Source organism: Podarcis filfolensis (genome assembly GCF_964270895.1).
Source record: "Podarcis filfolensis genome assembly, chromosome: 5".
Taxonomy (NCBI): domain Eukaryota; kingdom Metazoa; phylum Chordata; class Lepidosauria; order Squamata; family Lacertidae; genus Podarcis; species Podarcis filfolensis.
In genome coordinates, this window is record NC_139608.1 from 44,002,181 (window position 1) to 44,028,005 (window position 25,825).

A 25,825-nucleotide genomic window follows, 5' to 3' on the forward strand; every position below is an offset into this window, starting at 1 on the left:
ACCTGAGACTCAGGGGTGGGCTTAGGGTTGAGTTCTCATTTTACCAAGCTACTCTCCCTGTATTTTTGCCAGGTTGCTGTAGGCGTTATACTGTACATCAATCATTGGAGCTAATGTTGCACACCCCTATATCCTTTCTGCTCCTGAAGAAGATAAAAGGGACAACAGGAAGCTGTGCAAAAGTTCCTTCCCCAGATCGTTTAGAAAATGCTACTTCCCTGTTTAAAGATATATTCCGATCATGGTTAAAGGAAGAAAAAGATCCTTAAAATCCCAGCTTTCACACAGAAGTTTTGAAATGTAGGGATCCTGTGTCTTATTACTGGCTGACTTATTTTCCATTGCATAAAAAGCCACATGCAGCACACACCAGTTCTTGGTTTACAAGCCTGACTTTGGCTGATTGCCAAACTACATGCTGAGCATTTTGGCAATAGTTTTATCAGCATTTTGGTAGTAGCATGTGTTACAGAGAGCAAGTCAGACAATACCTTTATTCAGGCCAGCAAATGAAATTTTGGAAGCGACCCTGAATTGGATCAAGGCTGCAGCATCTCCCCCCCGCCCCCCACAGCAGCTAGCCATGTGCCTCTCAAGGTTTACCTTGCCTGGGCCGGTTCACTCCAGCAGAGATCTTTCCATGGGCTGGATCGCATGTGTGCCTGCGATTTCTGGCATCTACATCTGCGCAGACGTGATTTTCGGTGTCTATGCAAGCGCAGGGGCAATTTCCGGCGCTGCGGAAGCAAGTCCCCATGCCGCGCTGTGCCAGTTTAGCGCAGTGTGCGGGGACTTGCCGAGTGGGCGGCTCAGTTGAGGGGCAGCTCGTGGGCCGGTTAAACAACTCCCGTGGGCCGCTTGTGGCCCATGGGCCTTAGGTTGCCGATCCCTGCTTTAGGCAGCCCTCAAGCTGGCCTTTTAATGCCAGTGCCTTCCATTGTTGCTCCCCAGCTGGTAGCTTATGATTGTTTATTTTGGATGGGAGGATCTCTCTATTTCCTCTTTTTTCCAATCTTAAATTCAGCTCTCTACATCTTGTAGCAATTTGTGATTTTGTTAAAATAAATAAAAAAATCCCAATGAAAATTCACCAGCATTTTAGTGCAAATTTCTTGTACGCATTTGTGCAAACAAGTTTCCCCAATATAATGCACAAGCTGTTCCTCTGTAGGGGGCAATATTGACTTGGAATAATTAACATCTGTGCTAATCTACAGTTTTATAGATCCATAGGAAATTAAGAAATCCAAGATTACGGGGGTTGGATTAGATAACCCTCCGGTCCCTTCCAACTCTACAATTGTATGATTCTATGAGTATGTATTTTCTGCACATACTCAGAGAGGTAAGTATGCTGTAGCAGCTTCCTCAGAGCCAGACTGTCAGCAAGACATTTGGAATATGAGAGGGAGAGTATTTCTTTCTGGATTTGTTTGTGATTGAAGAGCAGCTGTGCTCTGAGGGTGCATGCTTTCCCAGTTCATCTGGCCACATGCCCAGGTTGGAGGGCCCACAGGTATTTTGGTATTAATTCGCCATGCTTTATTGCTTTTGTTCTGTGTCTGCTGCAAGAAAGTAACAATCTCCTGCTTACCATTGCTTCATATGTCCCTAGGGTTATTGTGTAACTTGGTATAATTACCCAGGGAGCCAGAAGCACACGAGGACTCAGCATGGGAAGCAACGGGAGAAGTTTATTCCCATCTGAAGGAACAGTAATAAACAGATTCCAGTGAAATCGACAGACATTGCTCATTGACTTGGGTAGGTTCTCTCAGTGTTAGCAAGTTCAATTATTGCTGAAGGGGAAGCACACATTCCCCCAAATATTAAGTAGTTGTTTGTGATGTAAATACGTCATATCTTGTAATGCTATCACTTGCCATGGTTCTGGGCTGTCGTGAGTTTATCATCTATTCGAGTCAGCCTACGCTTTCTCTTTCTTGTTCCCTATCAGGTCCTCTGTAGGTGTGACACTGCTTCTGGAAACCATTTCAGATGTTGAATTCTCACTTCTGGCACATATTCAGGGCACTCCCCTGAAGCTGAGTGCTAAAAGGAATGGTGTTGATTTTAAATACAGTAACCTCGGGGATGTCCATGACATTTTGCTCTCATACTGTCATGAAGAATTGTGCTTAATAAGATGTCTGTAAAGCCCTTAGCAGTAAGAATCAGTAACTCCACTTCTGGAAATTTCTGGTCTTAATTGTTCACCCTTTGGCATGAGGCACAAGGAATGCATTAACATAGTTCTAGTGAAAGGTATTGAGACTGTGAAAGTCAACCAATGTCAAAATGTGCAGACTGGAGAGTATGACATAAGGTAAAGCATATGAAGGGAGTAAACGGACTCTGTCTCTTAATATAAGCAATAAGAGGACACTTAAAAATACAAGAAGCCAATTAAGATCATACAAACAAATTGCATTGCCCCATGCAGCAAGTGGCTGTGGAGACCAAGAGTTTGAGAAGATTCACAGAAGGAATGTGTTGGCATTGGCTAATGTTGTCAGAACCACCTGTTGTAAAGCGAAGTGATCTCTAATTATTTCAGGATGAGACCTTCCGGGGAAGATTATCCAGCATCTGTTCAGTGTATCTTTGCACCTGTCTCAATAGCAATGACCACTTTCAAACTGGGCTATAGAATTTTGATGGATCTGTGGAGATGACAAATTTCTATGCTTTTGTAATATTTCTAAATATATACTGATATAGAAAGACTTCCCTGGAAAGTGTGTGGGGAGGGGGAGTATTTTGATATTGAAAATAGTTCTCAGTAGCACAACATTGGATAATACCCACCATATCCTTTGCAAGAGCTCCAATATGCTAAAATGCTGCAATAGTATTTTTTTCCCCAGGTTGCTTTGTGTGTTCAGGGATTTTCCACTTTTCCCGCTAAGTGTCATCCCAAGATAACACAGAGAAAGCTGGATTGCTTAATCGTGTTTGACATCAGCGACAGTGTAAATGGTACACCATATATTTCTGCACAAGGTGAACATGTTTCTCTATAACTGGGCATTTGGCTGATTGAACATTCTACTGCCTTTTAAATAAGTTTGTGGGAGGGAAATTATTGGTTCATTTTTTGTTCTTGTATTTTATGTTCTCATTTTGTGTTTTTATGTTGCAAAATGCCCTGTGATCTTCAGATGAAGGGCTGTATACAAATATAAAAAATAATAATAATCTGTTTAGGGTGAAGCCTGGACAATGGCAACAGGAATATACAAAGTGGCAGTACAACCAGTGGCAGAAAGGCAGGGGATATCTCCTTTCACTCCATCCTATGTATCCTAATGGATAAGAATACTTTAGCACCTATGGACCTGCAAACAAATAGCTTACTACTACTGGTTTCCCCAAGTGGTTCCAGGATACTGCAGGGCTGTCTAATCATGATAAATCTCTTATTTTATTATATCCAGTCTCTACATGTTATAATTATTTTTGAAGCAATGCATTCTACCTTTTCCACCCAGCCAAGTAATTAAAAAAAATAAATCTTCTGTAACCTAGTATGGAAAGTGGAGAGACTTGATACTGTCATCCGGTTTTATTTCTCCTATTGTGCCCTGGTGAAGTTTTAATCTATATATATGTGCCTGCACCTATTGCAGGCTGCTAAATATGAGCTTCAGCAAGCTGGGGCTATGGGACAGAGCCCTCAAGCTAAAATATGGGAATTTAAGCTGTGAGGCAGCTGGTGGAGATATAAATACTGATAGAAGTGATTTCAGAGGGAGTGTTTACCAGCGAATGGGAAATCCAAGGTCATTAAATCATAGGCCAAAGTGGCATCCCAGGTCTTGATATTAAATCTGGAAGGATACTTTATTTCATATCTATCTGGATAGCGAAGGAAGAAGGCAGAATTTAGGTCGAGCAAAAGCATGCAGGCGTCAGTGAGTGACATTTTGTTAACACAAACAAAAGCTTAAAAGCAAACTGAGTTTGGCCACCTGGAAGATCATATTGGGGGTACTGAGCATTTTCCTCTTAGCTTAATCAGCAAGAGCCGCTGACCATGTTGCTTTATGTCAAAAATATTCTATGTCAGAAACTGGTGACTATATCAAGAGAAGAGCAGGCTGGGAAAGAGTGAAAGAATTTGCCAAAATCTGGTTTGTTTGAGCCTGTAAGGGCATTTGCAAACTGGCATAATTAACATGTGCATATCTCTCTGTCTGTCTCTCTGTCTGTCTATGTCACACACACACACATTCTCCCTCCCTCCCTCCCTCCCTCCCCCTCTCTCTCTCTCTGTCTAAGTGTAACCTTATTTTTGCTACAACAGCATGTTTCTTTCCAGTCTAATTTCAGTGGGAGAAGGGGAGAAAAGAAGGCCCCTGTGGGTGTATAAAACAAACAAAAAATTTTTTTTCCTTCCAGTAGCACCTTAAAGACCAACTAAGTTAGTAGGACCTGTGGGTGTATGTGTGAGTGCCTTGGTGATTTTATAGAATGGCGAGAGTGGCATGAATCTGTTTGGGAAAACTCGATGGCAGTTTTGTTCCTTACATAAAAGACATCCACTCATCCACTTCCAGTGTTATTGGACATGATCCCGGTTATGAAACTCATGACTGGTGCTCACTAAAAACTTGCTCACTGAAAAGAAGTATAAGGACTAACAAGGACACCTTTTCAGAATGGTGGGTTTCTTTTCTTAACTTTGTAGGCCCAAAAACCTCATACACTAGACTGTGCTGTTAGGAGTCCTTGATCAATAGATCTCACACCTTACCAAGGCAAATAGCTATTAACTGTGGTACACTCTGAGCTCTTCCTTGCAGTCCTTCCAAGACACACACACACACACACACACACACACACACACACACACACACAGAGAGAGAGAGAGAGAGAGAGAGAGAGAGAGAGAGACCTGAACCAGGAACTTCCCTCACAAAGATTGCATGGTTTGAGATTGATTTTTATTTTGCAACAGCCAATGCTTAGAGCGATCTCCATCTTGTGGCAATTGTAGAGAATTTATTCTCTTTCTACTCCTTATTTCACTGTTTTGAGCTTTTCTTAAGCGCTCTCTCTTGCTTAACTATTTTCCTTACTATGTACGCTTAAAAAAGAAAAGAAAATTTAGAGCTTGGGGTTGTTGTTTTTAAGTCAATCCACCATGAGCATGGTGCTCATTTATATACCATGCATGGTGCACCTTGATAGACTAGCAATTTGAACCAGAGAAGTTAGCCATCGCATTAACAGGTCCTCAGTCTGGTGGACTTCTTCTATATAGCACTACAAGGCTGCATCCACATCACACATTTAAAGTCTTTGCTTCGTAAGAGTTTTTTTTTAACCCTAGGTATCTGCAAATACTATTTGGAAATTTAAGAACTTTGTTAGCGGGAGGAACCTAGCAAGCCAATAATGCACAATGTTGAAGTAGAAAATGTGTTAAAATGCAAGAAGCTTACCATCCTGGCTTAGGCATTTCAAGGGAAATTGTGATTTTCTATATTGAAGATACTTTCCAAGAAGAGGGCAGTTTATTATTAAAATGCATCTTTAGTCAAGAAGAACACACTAGTTGTTGGAAAAATAAATTCACACTAGAAACCAGAAAGTTTTTTTTTCTAATGGCCCAAGCTATCTGAACACAATGAATATGCTCAGTTATCCTTCACATCAAGTCTGGGATGATCTTCTAAAATAAGTATGTTAGACCTGAAATAGGAAACATGTGGCCCTCCAAATGTTGTTTGATTGCAGATCCCATCATCCATAACCATTGGCCAAGCTGGTTGGGTTTGATGGGGAGTCCATTAACACCTGGAGGTTCACAGGTTTCTCATCCTGCCTTAGATAGCTATAATGGCTTCCATCTCATAATTATAGGAGTGCTCACTTTAAAAAGTAACACAATGCCAGCATTCTTACAAATGAATGTTTTGAATGGCTATTGATCTTAAGCAGCAAAAAGGGGGATATAAAAATGGGTGTGAGCTCAGCCTCCTGATGCTGTGTAGCAGATCATCTTAACTGGCTGAAGGTACTGAAATAAGCCCAGAACAACTTTTTTTTGTCCTCAACACGTAGCCTTGATCTCCTCAGGCAAGCCTTGTTTCCCAAGCAGCCCTGATCTGTTCTGGTTCAGGATAAAGGATAATAAAGATCCTACTGAATTATAGCACATCCCTAATCCTATAATGGAACTTCCTTCTGGTAAACAGAGTTAGGATTGGAGCTTTTGATGTTCCTAGAATTCTTGACAGTGATTCTGGCAGGTGCAGATAGTCTGTATGTTGCTTTGACAAGGCTCTGTGTTTATTTTCTGTCAAATGCCTAACAAAAAAATATTGTACCAGTTTCTGAGAACCTGCTGCATGGTACAAATTTTCATCTTTCACACCATTTGAAGATTCTCTGAAGGAACATATCTCAAACTGCAAGGTAAAGCTACACAAATTGACTGGATAGCTCAGTCAGTGAAACATGAGACGCTTAATCTCAGGGTCATAGGTTTGAGCCCCACACTGGGTGAAAGGTTCCTGCATTGCAGGCTGTTGGACTAGATGACCCTCTTGGTCCCTTCCAATTCTACAATTATATTCTATTGACTTACTGCCTTGCACAAGTAATTTCCAGCTTTTCTAACATAAGGACTAGTTTCTCTTATTTCTCTTTTACACTTCTCTTTTCCAGTGTGATGTAGTGGTTAGTGTTGGACTAAGACCTGGGAGACCAGGGTTCATACCCCCCACTCGACCATGAAGCTCATGAGGTGAAATTGGGCCAGTCACTGTCTACTGTGTTTTCAGAGATGAGGGTTCTGCCATCATTACCCTTCTGTTTCCCAGCAGGCTTTGGTGCAAACTGACACCTGCACAACAGGCCCCCAAAAAAACCCCCCATTTGAATGTCTGCTACCTCCTCTCCCCTTTCTATTTTAAGACTTTGACCAGATAGAGAAAACATGTCTTCAGCATCACCCATAAGCTACTTTTTCCTCTCCTCACTGCTGTTTACCATCTGGCCTGATTTAGAGTTCTTAAGAACTCAAAAGCTTGCACATTATTTTGTGACACTTTGGTATTTTGGAATTTCTCGTTTTTGGAATCTTTTAATACTGCAACTGCAGCTAGAGTGACTTGTATCATAATCACCGGGAACTGTTGTAAATATGTGTGAGCTGGTGCCATCTAGCGAGCTTCACAGTATATGCAAACTGTTAACTCTTCTGCAGCTAACATGCAGAAGAGTTGCTGTAACAGCCAGACTGGTGTTCATTCACCCTGGCCAAGTTGACTAATTGCGGTAGACTATGGATGCTCATTCTGTTGAAATGTGCTTCCTGTTGAAAGATGAACAACACCTTTGTTCGGATGCTCATCTGAATGTGGGTATTGTCCACCTCCCCTGTTCTGCTTTCAGTGGGATATGCATGCAGTTGTGGGTCTTCATCCACATTCTGCTTCAACCAGTCCTGCAACTGCATACATGTATAGCTGGCCTGGGGGAGGGGAATGCTAATAGGCAACTAAACCAGGATGGCAAAATAGGAAGTTGACTGGGTAAGGGTTGTGTTCCTTTCTCTCCTGCCTCTTCACATTGAAGGCAGTGTGAGGGTTTTGTCTGCCTCCAGTAATGTTCACTGTGTAGTCAAATTTGATCAGTTTTGGAAATCCCGCACATCAGAGAGAAATTTGTTCTCCTGGTTGGCGTCTTTTCGACATCAGTTAAAGCCTTCATCTGGCCTTTGGGGACTGAAGAGATGGTAGGCTGGTTCCTATTCAGTGTGACTTCTGTTATTGGTGCTATTTTGTATACTGTGAGTTCAAATAATATAAAACAATCTCTAGCTTCTCTGCACACTTGCACCGTTTACCTTTTGCTTTTATGACCAGGACAAATGTACATGCTCTCTGCTTCAATGAAATGTGACATCAATTGCTGAGGGATATGTTTTAATTCAGCCAGAATCCATAATACATACCATAAAACCATGGTAAATGTGAAGCAAATATGGTAAAATATGCACACAAGTTCATCCATGCATACAAGGAATATGGAGAACGGGGTCTGTAAGTCTAGTGGCAAATATACTAATAGAGGAATCAACCAACCAAGAAAGCAATTGTGATTGTAGTTCTATAAACCTTTCAGTAACTTTGTAGAATTAGACAACATCAACATGGAGTATGTCACGTTGAATATGGTGATCTTTGCTTCGAAGCAATCTGAGCATAGGAGTATAGCAAATATTCCCTTCTGAAATAGCTGAAGCTTCCTAATTTACTAGTTGGTATATTTTAATCATTTATTAGCTAAGTTACACTGCCATTCTATTGGAAGAAATTTCCAGTGTGGTTTGTTCCCAGGTAAATAGTGTAGGATTGTTGCTTTTAGTGAGAAAGCTTAGCATTTTTAAAAAGCAAAATTGGTTTGTGTTAATAAATCTAGGAAAACTTTCTTGAATCATATTTATTGAATTATTATCACCCCCCTCAATTTAGAGTCCCTGCTGCAAATGGTATGCAAACTAACCATCTTTAATCAGAAGCTTAATGGGGTTCACACCCTGTCAACCTTTGGCTGAATAAACAGTCCCCAAATCAGATTTATATATTCCAAAATAAGTAATAAAAATAAAACCCTTTTGGTATTTTTGGGGAGAATATTCATTTTTATTGCCGAGATTCTCCCCATTAATAATGATTGCATTCTGCTTCATATATCTAAGTCTTTTTTAATTTCTTTCCAAGTCCTCACATAATTATCTTTACAGATGTTATGATTATTTACCTATAGCCACACTCCTAAGTACTTCGCTTTTTTCTCTTATTTTCCAGCTGGTAATTTCCCCTAATTTCTTCTAATGCTATTCCTATTGCAAATGATCCCAATACTTAACAATACACGATGTCTGAAAAATTGGTGAAAAGATCTGTCTAAGTTTATCTGGAGGGGGAAGAAACCTAGGATAAAACAAACGATCCTTATCGACATAAAAGACAGAGGAGGTTTTACACTACCTGACTTAGAATTGTATTTTGAAGCTGCCTGCCTGTGTTGAATTAAAGACTGGGTATTGCTAGAAAATGCACAGTTGCTAGACTTGGAGGGTCATGATGTCAAATATGGCTGGCATTTGGCACGGCAAAGCTGGAATACGTAAAAGCTTTGCCAATCATGTTATTAGAAAAACCTTAGTATGGAAAATAATACAAAAAAATTGTTAGAAAACGAAAAGTGGTTATTCCCAATAGAAGCTGAGACAAGGAAAAGAAATTAATATGAGTGACAACTGGGGTACCAATAATGAATTGCTAGACATCTCAGAAGAAGAACCAAAAATTGCGGGGGGGGGGGGGGATGAAGAGATTAAAGAGTACGTGTTGGCCTGGCTAAATTATCACCAAATCAATTCAAAATTTAAGGTAGATAAGAAATTGGGATTCGCAGAAAAACTATCAAAATTTGAAAAAGAAATATTACAATTTAGAGTTAAAAATTTATCTAAAATGTATAGGATATTACTTGATTGGGAAACAAAAGAAGAATTTGTAAAATCATCTGTGATCAAATGGGCACAAGATGTGGGTCATAATATTGATTTGAACCTGCAGGAACAATTGTGGAAAACAAACTTAAAATTCACTGCTAGTTATGCATTAAAAAAGAACTACAGTGGTACCTCTGGTTACATACTTAATTCGTTCCGGAGGTCCGTTCTTAACCTGAAACTGTTCTTAACCTGAAGCACCAGTTTAGCTAATGGGGCTTCCTGCTGCTGCCATGCCGCCAGAGTACGATTTCTGTTCTCATCCTGAAGCAAAGTTCTTAACCTGAGGTACTATTTCTGGGTTAGCGGAGTCTGTAACCTGAACCGTATGTAACCTGAAGCGTATGTAACCTGAGGTACCACTGTATAAGAATTTAAAAGAAGACTGGACATTATATATAGATTATATGGAAAAATATTATAACAAGAAAATAATCGTAACAGGCTGACAAAAAACACTCAGCAGTAGATGGTACAACGTGGGATAATATAAGGTACCGAAAACAACTTAGTAGAGTAAGAAAATGCAGTTGAAAAGATAGCAGTTAGGAAACCAAGGAAAGAGTGGAAGGGGGAGTAAAAACTAAGGTTTATAAGAGTCAAATAAACTTAAGGAATAAGCTATGTTACCATTATTATTCATATATGTGTGTTGTATATATATATATATATGTTTGTTTTTCCCCAATTGTCCTGTGTCTGACTTTAACAGAGTATGCGTTGATATGATATAACAGAAAAGCAAATTGAAAAAGGGAAAAACCCTTTTGGCAGTTGTATTGAGCATAACACCTGGTGGAAAATCAAAAATATGTGGGTGGAAGAAAAGCCGTATATGAGAGAAATAAAATGTAGGTAACTAAACTCAATGGTATTTCTAGAGGGAGGATATAGTGGGGTAGAAGTAAGCTGTACCAAATTTGGAAGTGGGTGAAATTAGTTTCTGGCTACACCAGTGTGGTGTAGTGGTTAAGAGCGGTAGTCTCGTAATCTGGGGAACCGGGTTCGATTCCCTGCTCCTCCACATGCAGCTGCTGGGTGACCTTGGGCCAGTCACACTTCTTTGAAGTCTCTCAGCCCCACTTGCCTCACAGAGTGTTTGTTGTGGGGGAGGAAGGGAAAGGAGATTGTTAGCCGCTTTGAGACTCCTGAAGGGGAGTGAAAGGCGGGATATCAAATCCAAAACTCTTCTTCTTCTTTGTAGTAATACAAATGAATAGCCCTATAAATCTGAGGAAGCCCTATCCTTGTAGCAGAAGGCTTTTACTGCAAGAATGGGTAGCATGGCCTTCCAGATATTGTTAGACTTCAACTCCCATCAGTCCCCCCCAGAATGGCCAATGATTAGGGATGGGGCTTATAGTCCATCAACATCCAGAAGACACAGATTCGCCTGTACTGCATAGGCCTCAGTTTTGAACAAATACATGCTGTGAACAGACTCCAGCTGAGGTATGAGGCCGTTGCTCTTCTCACCCACTGTAAAGCCTGCTGATTAGACCTCCCTAACTATACCCTGGCTTTAAATGAGAGCTATTTTTCTTCCTTGAAGTAACCCCCTTATAATTTGATGTTATATCCACAGCTTCTGCCTGCGCTCCCCCCAGATAAGAACCAACCAGCTTCGCTTTTCTTCTGACACACTTCCTAAAGCTATTTTAATCCCATCATTGGACAGCTAATGTTCTCCCCTCTCTACAGAAAGTACTAGGACATAAAATGGGTTGCATTCAAGGTTGTGGATTTTTTGCAGCTGTCCATAGGTACTGGCAAGGAACAGAGACATCACAGTATTCCCATCTGCCTCTGGTGCTCATAGTTAAGTTACATAAGACCCATGACAATGGTTTTGCAGCGCTCTGTCCTTGTTTTATGCATGCTCTTCTCAAACCAGGGCTTTCCCTAATTTGTTGTGCTAGTGCTTTGGCTGGTGTCTGTTGATTTCCTAACTAATCATGACCAGATCTTTCAGCACAAGCATTTGAGGATCCTGTGCTAACATCAATGGAGGCACCAAAAAATAAGAATGGGAGGACACAGAAGGGACAAAGTTCATATCTAAATGGGTGAGCTGTGTTCCACAGGTTAAGATCACTGAAAGAAAATTAACAGTATAGGTTAATGACAGAAGTCCAGCAATGGGAGACAAATGGGGTGACCTCTTTGTTTAGAGACACTTCAGAGTTGTCACTGCTCTGCCATGCAAAACACTGCATTCTCAGTTATTCCATTGGAGTCTGAGGGAGAGATGGAAGAAGATGCAACTTTCGATGTCAAAAAAGTTTCTTATGAACTGTGGTGTCTTTTCTGCCTTTGTCCAATGTGCCTAATATATTCTACTATGTAGATAGTGGCTCGTGTCCTTGACCAAGCAGTTTACTTCCTCTTCTTGACACACTTATCCAGCAAACCTTTTACTGAACCAGCTGAAGTAATTTTTGGTCTCTTTCCATTTAGGGAGGCTGTCTGAGAGCCAAATAACGTCACTCCTCTCTTACTTTGGCCTTCCAAGCTTCCCGCAGTGTGGCCTTCACTTTGAAATTTGGTACTTGAAGCACAACTCCAAATTTCCCCTCTGGTTCAGGCAATGTGTGGCCTTGAGGGACGCTGAGTGTGAATCTCTGCAAGGTCCACGCTATAAAGAGGAACAGCTCCATCTTGGCCAGGACTTCTCCCAAACAAACCCGGATACCAGCTCCAAAGGGAAGATAACTGGGTGAGGGAGAGGCGATTCTCTTCCCATCCTTATCCAGGAAACGTCCTGTGTGGGAGGAAGAACACACATAAACATATCCCCAGAAAACATAAATAAAACATAAACTGATACCATACAAGAACTTGGCTGGAATATCTCTATAGACCAGATGAAGGGAAACTTCGACCCTCCAGATGTTGCTGAGTTATAACTCCCATCATCCCTGGTCCTTGGCCATGCTTGCTGAGGCTGATGGGAGTTGTAGTTCCTATGCTACCAGATCATGTTCATGGTTCTTGTATTCTTTAATGAGCCGCTTAACAAGTGGGGTCCAGGACACCTCGTACCTGATCCCTTATATCCCTGCTCAGGCACTAAGGCCTTTTGGGGGAGTCACTATTAGTGGTTCCTCATGGCTCAGATGCATGGCTCATACATTCAGTACTGTGGGCCCAGTTTTGTGGCACTCCTGTCTTCCTGTTGCACTTTTGACACCTACTGAAGACTTTTTAAATTATTCTAGCAGGCTTTCTGAATGAATTCTGATTTTATTGTTTTAACTCATTTTTAGTCTTATTATAATGCTCCTCCAGTATTGCTGTGATCAAGCAGTATACACAGTGTTGAAATAAACAAATATTTGGAGGGCTGATGTCAGGGAGAGGCAAACGGGAAAGGATGAAAGGACAGAAACCAGCAGTTATAGGGAGCCTAGAGAGATTATCAGCAGCGTGTCGTCGGACAGTCAGTCTGACGAAGAAGGGGAAGGAGGTTAATGGAAACGCTGGAGATGTACGTTTGAACTTTGTCTAATAAATCAATTGTTTGGAACTGGCTGGGAGCCCGGAGTCTTATCTATGGCCAGCTGGACAGCACTAAGCCTCTGATAGCTGAAGGCTCTTCACATCTGCTACAGACCCTTCCCAAATGTGCCCGTGGACAGTAATTCTATAATGCAGGACCAGGGAGTCCCCCACACCTACCACCCCCCTGTCCCCCCTGAAACAGTACTTCTGTCTTGTCAGGGTTCAACTTCAATCTGTTAGCTGCCATCTATCCTCCAACTGCCTCCAGACACTCACACAGGACATTCACCACCTTCACTGGTTCTGATTTAAAAGAGAGGTAGAGCTGGGTGTCATCTGCATACTGATGAACACCCAGCCCAAAGCCCCTGATGATGTCTCCAGCGGCTTCATATAGATGTTAAAAAGCATGGGGTAGAGGATAGAGTCCTGAGGTACCCCACAAGTGAGAGCCCAGAGGTTTGAACACTCATCCCCCAACACCACTTTCTGGGCACGGCCCAGGAGGAAGGAGCGGAACCACTGTATGACAGTGCCCCCAGCTCCAGAAGGATGTCATGGTTGATGGTATCAAAGGCCGCTGAAAGATCCAGCAGAACTAGGAAACAACTTTCATCTTTGTCCCTAGCCCGCCAGAGATGTGACCAAGTCAGTTTCAGTTACTGGGCTGGAAAAGGAATAGAAAAAGTGTGTTGAAAATCCACCCTGCCCAGACAAAAAGGGAATTTAAGCAGCACACACACGCCAGGAGGCAGTGCGGCAGACTCACCTGGATTAAATTCCCCTGGCTTGTCCCACTCTTTCTCATCATGGTGAATGGACCACAGGTTAATCACAACGTGAGCTCCCTTAGGAATGTCGTATTTCCCAATGCTGCAGAAAGACAAAGGCCATCAGTGGCTTCCTCTTAAAAAGATAAAGGTAAAGGACCCCTGACAGTTAAGTCCAGTCACAAATGACTGGAGTTGCAACGCTCATCTCGCTTTACTGGCCGAGGGAGCCAACATTTGTCCGCAGACAGTTTTTCTGGGTCATGTGGCCAGCATGACTAAGCCGCTTCTGGTGAAACCAGATCAGCGCATGGAAACGCCATTTACAGTGGTGCCTCGCAAGACGAAAAGAATCCGTTCTGCGAGTCTCTTCGTCTAGCGGTTTTTTTGTCTTGCGAAGCAAGCCCATTGACGGATTAGCGCTATTAGCGGCTTTTAGCGGCTTATCGGCTTATCAGATAAGCGGCTTAGCGGCTTAGAAAAAGGGGGGGAAGGGAAAAAAACCCGGAGGAACTCGCAAGACATTTTCGTCTTGCGAAGCAAGCCCATAGGAAATTCGTTTTGCGAAGCACCTCCAAAACGGAAAACTCTTTCGTCTAGCGAGTTTTCCGTCTTGCGAGGCATTCGTCTTGCGGGGCACCACTGTACATTCCCGCCGGAGCGGTACCTATTTATCTACTTGCACTTTTTTGGTGTGTTTTCAAACTGCTAGGTTGGCAGGAGCTGGGACCGAGCAACGGGAGCTCACCCCGTTGCGGAGATTCGAACCGCCAACCTTCCAATTGGCAAGCCGTAGGCTCAGTGGTTTAGACCACAGCACCATCCGCTTCCTCTTACTGATGCCCTTATGTCTCCTTCCGCACCTCAGCTTTGCAGCAGATCTCACTTTTGGAAATGGACTTTACCTTGTATCTGCCAGTGCCTCGTGTGGGATAAGGAGTGGAGCTACAGGCCGGATGCGCAGAGTTTCACTAATGGTAGCGTCCAAATAAGGCAAGTGCTGCCGGTCATCAAGCTGAGGATATCTGTTAAAGCCAAGTTTCTGATCCAGTTCCTCTTGGATCTTTTGCTGCACCTGGGAAGTGTGGAAGCGTTAGACAAATCAGACAATGAGAGCAGCAGGTTAGGAAGTCTCTCTTTCCCCCCTAATTTCTTTAACTGTCGGCCTCACCATTTTTCTTACAGTTGGGCGACTCAACAGTGGAAAGAAAGCTACTGCCTCTTCATGTACTTTTGAAATAGGGCTTCATGTATTAATTCCTTTGCTCACGCAGTAGGTGTGAGAAACTACACCGCTAGTGGATAACAGCTTTTCCACTTCCCATTTACCAAGACCTCCTGTGCTAACAGAGGGGTGTGTGAAGCTATGGTATTGCTTGTTTGGGGAGGGCTGGAACATAAGGGAGCCATTTTTAATTACTGTATGCATCAGCGTGCATCAGTGTGTGGATTGGGTGATTCCCCCTCTCCATGCCTCTAAAAATGGTGCAGTCCCATGAAGACAGGTCACTTCCCGATAGGAATGAGCAAATCTTTCAATTTCAGTTTCTCTCAGTTTCTCATTTTAAATTCAGTTCCACATCCTTTTGTGATTTTTTTTTTAAGTCCTCGTGAAAATTCATCAGCATTTTAGCACAAATTTCTCCCAGTGTGTACATTTTTGTATACAATTTTGCCCAAATATACATTTTTTGCAAACCAATTCCTCCCCCCAAACATAATGCACTTTTCTGTATTATTTTAACTAATACATGCATTTATATGTATACTTTACCCTAGTATATGCACCTTTGGTACCCATTACCTGGCAGGAGAACTGCATTGCATAATTCAGCATTGCAATAATTTTGAAGGGTGGCTTTCTTTTGGTTCACATATTGTTTCCGAAAGTGTGAATTAGATAGGTTCACCTTTAAATGAGAACAGCATCAAAATTCTCCCCCATCCCTATTTCCAGATGACCTATTTATTGAGCATTCATCCTGACTTGTTTGCATTAGTTGATATTGACTGTTTCATAGAATCATAGAATTGTAGGGTTGGAAGGTACCACGACGGTCATTTAGCCCAATTCCCTGCAATGCAGGAATTGACGTGGGGCTTGAACCTGCATAGGATTGCACTTTATGCTACTCTTCTCTGTCTTGTTCACATAACACACTGTCAAGAATCCCCAGGAATTTGGGCAGGACTAGAGGAGCTGTACCTCTGGGTAGTGCAGGAGATAGAGGACAATCCACTTCAACACAGTTGTGGTCGTCTCCACACCAGCTCCAAAGATGTCAGCCACTGTCATGAGCAGGTGGTCGTCCGTCAGCTCCTGCCCAGGCAACAGATGACTGTTGTTGTTTTCCATGTTGAGTTTCGCTCTCAGGAGTACGTTTAATAAACAATTGGCAGAATCGTCATCGCTGAACATTTCCTGGGTAGAAGATGAAAGCAACTGTGGGCTAAGATCGAGCGACAATTTAAGGTCTAGGCCATCATCTACCTACCCCCAACCCCCAAACAACTACTGTCATAAGTCTTTAAAAATGCCAGCTGCCAGCCGCTGCCACTGTCAGCCCTCCCCCAAAACACGTAAGAGGGAAATAAAATATAAAATACAAATCTTGTTTTAAAATTCTGAAGCTGTGACTATATGCCCACTAATTTGAAATAAATTATGTTGAGATCAGTATAACATTTTGGAACATGGGCAAAAGTATCATGAAATGGGCGAGTCAGTATAGATTAGGTTTTTTTATATATCTAATGGCTGCAGTCCTGTCCTGCAAAGTATTTGCTTGGAAGTAATTAACACTGTTATGGTTCAGCAGCCAGCAATTTTTTAGGGAACATGAGGAGTGTTTTATTTGTTTATTGTAAATTGAGCCTTACACTGCAAGACTCTGTCTATTGAGAAGTATGTCCCACTGAGCTCAATAGCACTTACTCTCTGGTATTGCAGCCTGATCATTCTTATTATTCTTATTTTTATTATTTATATACCGCCCTATACTTGGGTGTCTCTTGGGCCAGCCCTGATCTCTGCCCATACGTTAAATGAATGAATGAATCTTAGTCACTGTGAAAAGTGACTTTGACTTTTATGGAGGTGAGAAGTTCAGAGTAGCATTTTTTAGTTTCACAAGAAGAATAAACTTGTGAGGTAGATTAGTGCCCAAGGCTACCCTGAACATTAATCAAAGCTGAGCAAGGATTTGAAACTGGCTTTCCCGCAGCTAACCCCCAAAATATAACCACTGTCTTGACATGAAGAACACAGTAATGCCCGGCCACACAATCCCATTGTTGATGCCACTAACAGCACCTGATATTCCAGATCTGTTATAGTGAGGGTAATATGGTTTGCCCATGAGTCTGATTATTATTGTTGTGAACCATTCTGGGAATGATTGCGGTTCACAAATGATATATAAAATATTGTATTTCTTCTTAAATGACTGGGCTTCAAAGGACATGACAGCAAAGCATGTAGGATCTTTCTGTTCTATGTGCTCTGTCCAATTTAACATTTCTTACTGTGCCAACATCCCCCCATCTTCCTGGTTTAGGACACCTGGTGACTGAGAGCTCCAGAACTGAGGCTTCTTCCCACTTCTGGGCCTATTGTTAAAAAGGTGGGAGAAGGTAAGACGTAGAGTCTTGAAGCAGGATCCTTCTTTATGCACACATCTTTCTCTCCTTCCCTTTTCTCTCATCATCCAAAATTGTGTTCTAATTGTGATTCATTTTGGAGTACCATTTTCATCTTTGCTATGATGCTCATTGCTTTTATCCACAGATCCTTCCATCTCCATGAAACAGCTTTCTCTCTTTTGCTGGGTTTGCTACTCTATGCATCTCTTTACCCTGGCTTTTGAGACTTGAGGTGCATATTTTTAGGACCCACCTTCTGTGTGTGTAAGTTATTTTTAAGTGTTTTTAATATTGTGTTTTAATTGTTGTAACCCACCCTGGGACCTTAGGGTGAAGAACAGGTAATTAATAACAATAATATTAAGTGTATTCTACTTACTTTATGTTTTGCAAACTTCTGCTGTAGGAGCTGATCTCTTGCTTCCACACACTTCCTCAGCAGTACCAAGTCTTTATTGGGAAAGAACTGGAGAAAGAAACAACCATAATGACAATTCTTTTCCTGTCTGCAGAAAATAATCCCCTCTCCAGAACTCCTGTGTTAATCTCTGCCACTAAGGGTTATGTAGCAGACAGATCTGTTCCATGTAATGTAGACTGTGATCTGACTAGATGCTTCTGGCATCCTGCACGTGCCTCAAAATCCCTGTAAAGTGGTACCTCGGGTTACATATGCTTCAGGTTACAGACTCTGCTAACCCAAAAATATTACCTCGGGTTAAGAACTTTGCTTCAGGATGAGAACAGAAATCGTGCAGCGGCGCAGCAACAGCAGGAGGCCCCATTAGCTAAAGTGGTGCTTCAGGTTAAGAACAGTTTCAGGTTAAGAACAGACCTCCAGAAGGAACTAAGTACTTAACCCGAGGTACCACTGTATAACTTAGTATGATTTCTCTTCCAATAAAACCTCATGGGTCTCTATTCTGACTTTCTATACGCTGCAAAGATTGACATGATGTGCATGCACATGGAAGTACAGAATATCTGCATCAAATATATCCCATTGAAACAAGTAACTATGGATTTTGCCCAGTCAAAGAACACATTCTGTTCAATGAACACAAAGTGATTTTTCCCCTCCCTCACATAGAATTCTAAGTTAGCTGATCTATATGCTATTGCCCACTCGAATAACTGTCTGTCTGTCTGTCTGTCTGTCTGTCTATCTATCTATCTATCTATCTATCTATCTATCTATCTATCATCTATCTATCGTATCTATCTATCCTAAAAGAGTACCTAACCCTCTCTCCTCAACCTCTCTTAATGAAGAATGGCAAATCAGGTGAAAATGTGTTATTTAGTTGCTAGCCCTTCCCACCAGCTCTCACCTGAAGCCAAGGGAAGATATCCAACATGCTCTCCTTGGCTACAGTATCCACAATGCCTTGGCTATATTGGAGCATGGACTCAAACTCAGGGTCTCCACGCTGGTAGGATGAGTTAAAGCAGATGGTGCACACCACATTAGTAACAGCACGTGCCAGTTCAGGTGCCATGTCCAGGGGCGAATTCTGTTTAGCACTCAGAAGTTCACACAAAGTAGCTGCTTCTTGACAGACTAAAAGAAGACATGCATGAAGGGATGTTAAAACCTTTAGGAGCTAGAAGAAGGTGGTTATGAATAAAGATGAAAGGATGAAACTGAGGGACATTGGCAACCCAGATTTGGAGATGGGGCAACTTTGAAATAGACAGGGTAATCCATCAGATAAGAATGCTGGTTCCACATTGGGAGACAAGGGTTCAAAGCCATTTCCTCCACAAACTTGCTAATGGCTTTGTCAGGAGGTCATTATCTTTCTGAAGTGACTATACTACTTCCCATATTAAGAATCCTTGCTGTCTGGGTAGCTATTCTATTGTTCCTGACATGCGCAGTATAATTTGAGATCTTGTCTATTCTTGTTTTACTTTTTTTTTTTAGCAGAAAGAGACTGATAAAAAGTATTTCTTTGGCCACACTGCAAGTAAGTTCTGACCACTACCACTAAGTGACAGTAAAGGACAAAACAAGACGATGCCCTGTACTAAGAATTTTGTACAGTCTCCTTCCTGCTCCCCTTTCCTCCCATATGATACTTCCAATCTGATGCAGGCTGAGAAAATTAATTCCTATACGTATAGAAGACAATCAGAATCATAGCTGCTCCTCCCTGCAAAGAGTTTTCTTCTTAATTGACCCCAAAGATTGGCTGCAATATATTAGGGGGTCATAGGGGCATGCCTAGAAGGGATGTGATCCAGGACATTATATCTAATTTTCTTTGTCTCAGTGATCATGTGTTTCCTATAGTTATTCAACTGGGACGTCCTGCTTTATATATTTATTTTTGGTTGCTCTTTGAGATTATTTGTATTCTGTTAGACCTTTTCACATTATATAATACAGGTGTGGGTTGTTTTTTTTTAAAAAACCATTACACTACAAATCTATGATTCACCTGAACCCCAGTAGTCTGTGTGATGAGAAGAATATATAATACTGTACAAAGAAAATATTTGTAAGGAAATCCGATTGCTACTCCTAAAGTTGCAGGTGCCTAATACATGCCTGAAATTATTCAAAGTGTAGTTCTAGAAAGATAATGCTCCCTCCCCAAAAGAGCACAGTTGCTCCAGCATAAACCAGCATGTGGCTATAAGATGGAATTCTACCTTTGAAAGGTTTAGGCAGCCAAACACAACTGCACCCAAACTCTGTACCAATGGTTGGAAACAGACTTAACATTCAGAGCAAGCATAGATACGCTTAGAACTGGGAATGGGTGCACACTTCCTCTAGTTCTTTTCCCCCTGCACCTTCACTCCTGAATGGACACACATAATTTAATTTGGTTGCCACCCCTCTGTGCCCCCCCCCCCATGTTTCAGGTGGACTTTCACACTGCTTTATCTGCTTAAAAAATTGTTTGAAACTCTTTTTAAAAAACATTTTTGCACATAACTATCATTTTTCTATTTCAATATCTGTTCTGAGAAGGCAAGTAAGGAGGTGGTTTCAAGAGTGATGCAAGCACCAGCTGATCAGGGAGTGATGGCATAAATCCAGTTTCAGCTGCAACCTGGAAAAACAGATTCCTCCCTAAGCTCAACCTGAGGTTTGTGGTGTGTGCCTAAATTCTGGTGATGTGTATATTTGCACTCTGGCTGGAGGAGAATGAACACTGCTCTGAAAACAAATGCTTAAAGTGTTATTCAGCCAAAGAGGAGCAAATTACCCTAATGTTTTGGCCACAAGAGTCATCACTAGGATCTTCTCTCCTCAGCTCCCTTCTTGGAATTCTCTTACAGCAATCCCAACATTTCCTTTGTTTACTTACTGATTTTCTCCAGGGCCAGAGAACCCTTTCCAAACATGGAGAGTGCAGAATGTGCCAGCTTGCGCTGAACTTTCCAGACCGGGCTGTAATTGGCAAATGCAATGTCTTTTCCGTTTCGAGTCAGCAAGTCTGTTGTCACCTTGAATCAATGAAGAAGAAAACTTAACAGCATTGTAGTTTTATTTTACTTGGAAGGAGGAAAAACACAAACAACTATTTTCATCAGATTCATTCTTCTGCATTTGATTAAAATTTACTTTTTAAAGCCACTTCAGACCGAAAAGTTATTCACAATATCACTGATACAGGTTTGTTGTTCCCTAAATATTATGGCTTAAAATGGGCAAATATATGCAAACCAGTTTTGTATGTTAAAAGCCTATTTCCCCCCAGAATTGTTCTCTTTTTACAGAAGAGAGGATGTTCCTTCATCCTGGAATTAAAACAGATTTCGGCTGCAGTCCTACAGTCGGCTGTAAGTAAGCTCTAGTGAATGTAATGGAACTTACTTCTGAATACAGTGGTACCTCGGTTTACAAACTTAATCCATTCCAGAAGTCCGTTCTTAAACCAAAACCATTCTTAAACCGAGGCGCACTTTTCCTAATGAGGCCTCCCGCCGCCAGTGCCCTTCCACCATTTGGCTTCCATTCGTAGACCAAGGTAGAGTTCACAATCCGGGACACTACTTCCGGTTTTGTGGAGTTCTTATACTGAATAGTTTGTAAACAGGGCTGTTCTTAAACCAAGGTACTACTGCAGACATAATACTGCAATATTAGTGCCTTTTCATCTGTATATTAGGGAACCTGCATTCACGCTGAAGAGGTATGAGGGTGTAATTTAAGAAGTGCAGCAATTCGTTTATTTATTAAAATTATTTTATTGAATTGTTAAAAAATGCTACCTTAACAAGAAAATGAAGAATCAAACACTTTCTGGTTTACATTTCTGATTCTTTGTTTTCTTTATTTTTGTTACGGCTGCACTTTTTTTTTTAAAGCAAAACAGAAGGTGCAGCAATTTATCTGGGTCATAAAATTGGGAAATTCTTTGAAAGGTTATTAAATGTTGCATATTACTCAGAGGCCAAGACCAGTAATTCATAAAGCACCTCTGGAACCATTCCAGCGCTGCAGATCTTACAATCAGCCTTGTTTTATGGCATAGTCAAGTAGTTTTGCTGTTGGATTTTGTATATATATACATCCCTCTTCAAAGTCAACATGCTAGGAGAAGAACCTAAATGATTCCCAGACATCAGAAAGGTAGGAAAACAAAATATATGAACATGCCACTTTGTCTAAGGCCACAAATTATATTTGATTAAAGAAAGGCGGAAGTACTACCTAGAACTCAGCAAACATTAATTTATCATACTAAAGGAACCACATAGCTCACGATCCATATCTATGTATTTTAAACTGAGTGAATATTTACTGTGTAATGTCTATAATGCATATAGATCATAAGCACTTAGACATGCCAAGGCTAATATTTCAATGAAAAATAAGTATAATCAGTGGCGTAGCGTGGGGGGTGCAGGGGGGGCCGGCCGCACCGGGCGCAGCATCTGGGGGGGGGGCGCGCTCGCCGCCTCCGGAGTCACCGAAGAGCCTCGGGTGCAGGCTGTAGCAGAGCCCCATGTCTCGTGGAACCGACGAGCTGTGCGCGCGTCCAGGCTGAAGGCGTCCGGCAGGCAGCGGCTCTCAGCGCTCGCCGCGGTCCCCGCGCGTCAGGGCCGCGGAGGGCGCGCCAGGCAGCCCCTCCTCACAGCCCCGCCGCTGCCGCTGCCGCCACTGCAGCTGCTGGGCCATGTTGCATTTTCCTCGCCTCTCTGCCCTCCTCCTCCTCCGGGCAAGCGGCGTCGTTTAGGCAGCGCCAGCGGCAACTCGCCTGAGATCACCTGACACGGACCCGCCGCCGCCGCCGTGGCTACCTTACCGTAAATACCCCAGCCCAGGCAGCAGCAAGAAGAAGCTGGCAGCGGCGGCAGGTTAGGGGTTAGGGGGCGCAAATTACTTGCCTTGCCCCAGGTTAGGGGGCGCAAATTACTTGCCTTGCCCCGGGTGCTGACAACCCACGCTACGCCGCTGAGTATAATCTAAAAGTAAGATGCATGAAAGCATTTGCTTCTTCACCTCTTCTCCTTGAAAGTTAAGAAAAGTATAGGACAGAGAAGGGTTACAATCAACCAGAAACTGCCTATCAGAATCTGCCTCTTCCTGGCCATGCTGCTGCTCTCCAGATAGTTTTTCTCTCTCTTTGTATTGGGTTACAAAGACAAGTTCATAGGAGTGGCAAGGCAACAGCTCAGTGGTGAAACACATGCATTTTATGCAGAAGGTGCCAGTTTCAGTCCTTGACAGCTGCATTAGAAGGATCTTAGGTACTGGCAAGAAATCTGCCAAAGCCCTTGAGTGCTGCTGCAAATCAGAGTAGAGAATACTGTACTACAGGTATCAATAATCTTATTCAATAAACCAGTTCCAGAAATTTATAACCTGCAGTTAACTCAGCAACCCAAGTAGTAACTCTTCCTTAGGAACAAAATGGGTGATGCTTTTGTTCAAGGAGCACAGAAGCCCACTTGTATCATGCTCTGAAGAGCAAATGCATGTTCATAGAATTATAACAGTTTTCGCTGAGGGCAAAATGCAATGTGATAGAGCAAGCCAAGACTGCTCACCTCATTTCCCATGCACAATCACTCATGTAAATTTCAGGTATATTTCTTCTAGCCTAGCTCAATCCTAGTACCCTGTTCTGGGCTGGAGATAATGTTTCTGGGATGACTGAACACAGAGGAGAGGTTAGAGGATTCAATGCTCATCACCTGTATGTCCCTTTTCATGTTAAAACCACCCTGTTTTCTGCTGCAGACATCAGGTCATAACTTAACAATATACAGTGGTACCTCTGGTTACGAACTTAAAAGAACATACAGTGGACGCTCGGGTTGCGAACGTGATCCGTGCAGGATGCACATTCACAACCCGCAGCGTTCGCAACCTGCAGCGGTGCATCTGCACATGCGTGGGTTGCGATTTGGCGTTTCTGCGCATGCACAAAGTGCAATTTAGCGCTTTTGCGCATGCACAACTGTCAAAACCCGGAAGTTACCCATTCCAGTACTTCCGGGTTTCGGTGGTCCGTAACCCAAAAAAATGCAACCTGAAGCATCTGTAACCCGAGGTATGACTGTACTCTGTTGTTTCATCACCTCTTCCACTCTACCCACCAGATTTCATGGCTTAGAAATAAGGAAGACACTTGTAGCTTGCTTACCTTTTGAGGTCTGCCACCAAAGATCTTCCCTTTCTTAAGCAGCACCTCTTTGGCATGGGTATAGTCGTGGACCACTACTACATAACTGGAGCCCATGTACAAGGAGTAGAGGCTGCCATACTTCTGCTGCAATCTGTGGAAAAAGAGATGGTATTGGGTATGTCCAATAAAATAAAAGAGGCTTCCGATGACTGGCAGGGATGGCAGGCATCTGGGGTAGTTTGCCTTGGGCTCCAGTTTCCCTTTTGCCATCCTCCAGAAGGATAGGAGAGCCAGCCCCAAGAGTAAGGCAGCCAGTAGAACAGTCATTGCCCCAGGTGGTTTGCGGCTTGGTCAGCAATCAAAGAACAAGAAGACAAAGGGAAGCAATGTCCCTGCAACAGCCAAGTTACGGCTCTTATAATGGTTTGTAGTCACATGCTTTTACCTTGGGGGTGTGCCAGGCCTTGCTGGACAACCCATGGGAGATAGCAGTAATCTGAAGCACGAAGGCTAGCCTTGCCTCCTGCCAAAAAAAGAGAAAAGCAGTAACAAAATGCAAAACTCTTTAGCGGATCTGAGCCAAATATACAATCAGAGATAAGCAGTGGGAAATGCAGAAGTAAGGGTTATTTGGTTTAATTAAAATGTATAATCTACTTTCCCATTCCAAAAGCAGTCCTCAATATCCCCATAATACATTCCACTACAGTGGTACCTTGGGTTAAGAACTTAATTCATTTCGGAGGTCCGTTCTTAACCTGAAACTGTTCTTAACCTGAAGCACCACTTTAGCTAATAGGGCCTCCCGCTGCTGCTGCGCCACCGGAGCACAATTTCTGTTCTCATCCTGAAGCAAAGTTCTTAACCCGAGGTACTATTTCTGGGTTAGCGGTGTATGTAACCTGAAGCGTATGTAAACTGAAGCATATGTAACCCAAGGTACCACTGTATGGGGTAGACATACCCCCCCATTTGTTCATGAAAGACACAAATCTAAGCTGTCAAACTCAATTTTCTGTGGAAGTTCTAAATTGGGGTGTCTAAGGTTTCTTAATGCAAAGCAGAATTTATTAATTATCCCTCTATTGGCTGATACGTTTATGCTCACAGCTTACTTTAAAAACAACATAAAGGGCATTAAAAGGTAGCAGATCTAAAAATGCAGCATAAAAATAATTCAATAGGACCAGTTCAAAAAAGGACCCAGACTGGGAAAATAAAATTACCTGGTGTGGTGAAGGTATCAGAGTGGGACAGCATTCCAAGGCTGTGTGCCACCACTGAAAAGGCCCTTTCATTATGACAGGCTAGTCACGGCAATTACTAAGGCCAGAATCCAAATGTTTCACTAGTGCAAGGAGTTTTAGCTGTGTGATAGAACTTCCATACACTCTCATTTCTGCTTGTGGCTCCTGGGGATTTTGGATTTGATATTCCGCTTTATCACTACCTGAAGGAGTCTCAAAGCAGCTAACAATCTCCTTTCCCTTCCTCTCCCACAACAAACACTCTGTGAGGTGAGTGGGGCTGGGAGACTTCAGAGAAGTGTGACTGGCCCAAGGTCATGTGAAGGAGCGGGGAATCGAACCCGGTTCACCAGATTACGAGTTCACCGCTCTTAACCACTACACCACGCTGGCTCTCTTTAGGGGGTGGGTCATGAAAAGAAGAAAAGGTGGGAAGGTTCCACTGTGCAGATACAGTGGTACCTCGGGTTAAGAACTTAATTCTTTCTGGAGGTCCGTTCTTAACCTGAAACTGTTCTTAACCTGAAGCACCACTTT

At 42.4% G+C, this 25,825-nt stretch overlaps 1 protein-coding gene and 2 long non-coding RNA genes across 5 annotated transcripts; 1 reads left to right on the plus strand and 2 right to left on the minus strand.

Moving 5' to 3' along the window:
* The first annotated feature begins 1,866 nt into the window (after positions 1-1,866).
* On the plus strand, positions 1,867-20,874 carry LOC310763794. Its single transcript, XR_014548806.1, has 3 exons — positions 1,867-3,003; positions 17,364-17,716; positions 20,785-20,874. It is a non-coding gene; the product is annotated as an uncharacterized lncRNA (long non-coding RNA).
* On the minus strand, positions 3,312-5,205 carry LOC310763795. The gene is made up of 3 exons (XR_014548807.1): positions 4,710-5,205; positions 4,435-4,616; positions 3,312-4,358 (listed from the first exon to the last, which is right to left on the minus strand). It is a non-coding gene; the product is annotated as an uncharacterized lncRNA (long non-coding RNA).
* On the minus strand, positions 11,591-24,723 carry CYP17A1 (cytochrome P450 family 17 subfamily A member 1). Of its 3 annotated transcripts, XM_083616443.1 has the most exons (9): positions 24,363-24,721; positions 24,060-24,171; positions 20,772-20,910; positions 18,780-19,009; positions 17,828-17,914; positions 16,013-16,228; positions 14,712-14,881; positions 13,806-13,909; positions 11,591-12,296 (listed from the first exon to the last, which is right to left on the minus strand). In XM_083616443.1, the coding sequence occupies exons 2-9, from the start codon at positions 24,153-24,155 to the stop codon at positions 12,019-12,021; spliced, it is 1,320 nt and encodes a 439-aa protein (XP_083472569.1). In that variant the 5' UTR covers positions 24,156-24,171; positions 24,363-24,721; the 3' UTR covers positions 11,591-12,018. The 3 variants fall into 3 exon arrangements, with proteins under 3 accessions (XP_083472569.1, XP_083472568.1, XP_083472570.1); XM_083616442.1 differs by having other exon boundaries at positions 24,060-24,722; XM_083616444.1 differs by lacking the exon at positions 11,591-12,296 and adding an exon at positions 13,126-13,703 and having other exon boundaries at positions 24,060-24,723.
* Positions 24,724-25,825: the final 1,102 nt, after the last annotated feature.

Bases quoted from the DNA above. Each gene is read 5' to 3' on its own strand.
- CYP17A1 (XM_083616442.1), bottom strand. From the start codon at position 24,368: ATGACTGTTCTACTGGCTGCCTTACTCTTGGGGCTGGCTCTCCTATCC. The intron at 17,915-18,779 runs GTGAGAGCTGGT...TTCTTTCTCCAG, and splicing joins ATATCTTCCCTTGGCTTCAG to TTCTTTCCCAATAAAGACTT. The intron at 13,910-14,711 runs GTAAAGTCCATT...GTCTTTCTGCAG, and splicing joins GAGGCACTGGCAGATACAAG to CATTGGGAAATACGACATTC.